The sequence below is a fragment of the Austrofundulus limnaeus genome, unplaced genomic scaffold, assembly GCF_001266775.1.
Source record: "Austrofundulus limnaeus strain Quisiro unplaced genomic scaffold, Austrofundulus_limnaeus-1.0 Scaffold179, whole genome shotgun sequence".
NCBI classification, from domain to species: Eukaryota; Metazoa; Chordata; class Actinopteri; order Cyprinodontiformes; family Rivulidae; genus Austrofundulus; species Austrofundulus limnaeus.
In genome coordinates, this window is record NW_013952581.1 from 240,549 (window position 1) to 242,316 (window position 1,768).

Below are 1,768 nucleotides of genomic sequence, written 5' to 3' on the forward strand. Positions count from 1 at the left end.
GTATCGGACATTTCTCAAAGTTGTAATATCGGTATCGTATCGGAAGTGAAAAAGTGGTATCGGGACATCCCTAATATTAATAATGCTAATGTATTGATATTTTTCTAGTTTTGATTTAAGTTTGCTTGTTTAGCGTCGTCACAGTTGCTAGGTGACATGACGTACGCCGGGGTAAGGAGGGGAGGCTAGACCGTCCAAATTCACAGCCTCTTTTTTTCCGGTCTTCCCGGTCTTTCCGGCCCACCGAGACCGGGTAGTCTGGGTCCTCCGGAGGACCCGGCCTGTCGTTTTGGACACAGCCATTGGWAGACTGATGAAAAATAACTTTTGATCACTGAAATGGTGACTGTTATTATATTAAGTACAGGGTCAAATATTATGACATATTGTCATATATTGTGACTTCACTTTAGCTAAAGAAATAGTAAAAAATATTTATTCAAAAGGTGATTCTACTGTTTACATCCCCTAATGTCAGAAAAATAACTTCTGATCACTGGCATGTTGACTATTATTATTATTAACACTATATTTGATAATAGGTCTCATATTTTGTGACCCTGTACTAATTTAATAACAGTCACCATGACATGTCAGTGATCAAAAGTTATTTTTCTGACACTAGAGCAGGGGAGCCCAAACATTTTCCTTGACAGGGCCAAAAATAAAATCAATCCGAGGGCCGCGGCCAAATGCAATAATATTTGAAATGCAAATACTTAAGTAAATTTGTTTTATTTTTATGATTAAGCTAGCAGCCAGTGTGGTTGCCCACATTCTTTAGTTGTTGCTTTTTTCAGCCCATGGAAGTGGAGAAAATTCAATGTATGCTCAGGCAGCAAAGGCTCATGGGAATTTTCATAATTTAAAATTTGAGTATATGTGGTTTTATAAAGGTGTGCAAATCTATATATGGGCTTAAATCTAATCTAAATGTCCCTTGTAGTTACTTGTATTTTATATTTAATATTAACACAATTACAATCTAGTAACCAGGACAACTGCTGGTGGGCCAAATCAAATGGCTCAGCGGGCCAATTTTGGCCCACGGGCCCCACTTTGGGCACCTCTGCACTAGAGGATGTAAACAATTAGTAGAAACAGTTTTTGAATAAAAATCTGTACTATTTCCTTAGCTACAATGAAGTCACAATATATGACAAGCTGTCATTTATTGTGACCATGTTTAACAGTCAACAGTTTTTTTTTTGTTTTTTTTTCTTTGTATGTTTTCAGCCTCTGACACACTGGTGGTGTTTCATATTCTTCTTTGTGACCACGTTCGGCCAAGTTCTGTTGTAGAAACGTCACAGCGCCCCCTCTGGTCACAATATTCGACGGTCACAAAACAACACCTGAAACCGACTTCAGCTGCAGATGAACTCATAATCTCGGACTCACCGACAGAAGTGTGAATCCCTGCTGCTGCTGTAGGATCGGAACAGCGGTGCTCTTCAGATACAGCTGCTTGATGAAGCCCATGTTGAACTGGACGTAGTTGGAGAAAGAGTCCCGAGTGAAATGTTTGCTGCAGACTCCGAAACCCGGCGGGATGTTGTCTCCGTCTGATAAACGAAGCGCGCGAACCCACATCCGCTTGACCTCCAGGTCCTCCGGAAACCCGTGCAGCCCGACAGTACTGCTACAAGACGCTACAATACATTTACGAACCGTTTTAGAAGACATCCTACGGCACAGTACACAGTACTGGGTAACAGCACCAGCTAATCATGGTACTGAGGCTTCTTCTTCTTCTCATGTTGTTGAC

The 1,768-nt window shown here is 41.0% G+C and overlaps 1 protein-coding gene across 1 annotated transcript in view; it reads right to left on the bottom strand.

The window, feature by feature from the left end:
- Positions 1-1,768, bottom strand: part of LOC106524202 (uncharacterized) — an 8,410-nt gene extending 6,642 nt beyond the window's left edge. The window contains exon 1 of the mRNA XM_014017916.1: positions 1,402-1,768. Coding sequence (XP_013873370.1) covers positions 1,402-1,686 — 285 coding nt within the window. The 5' untranslated portion in view covers positions 1,687-1,768. The remainder of the gene's footprint in view (positions 1-1,401) is intronic.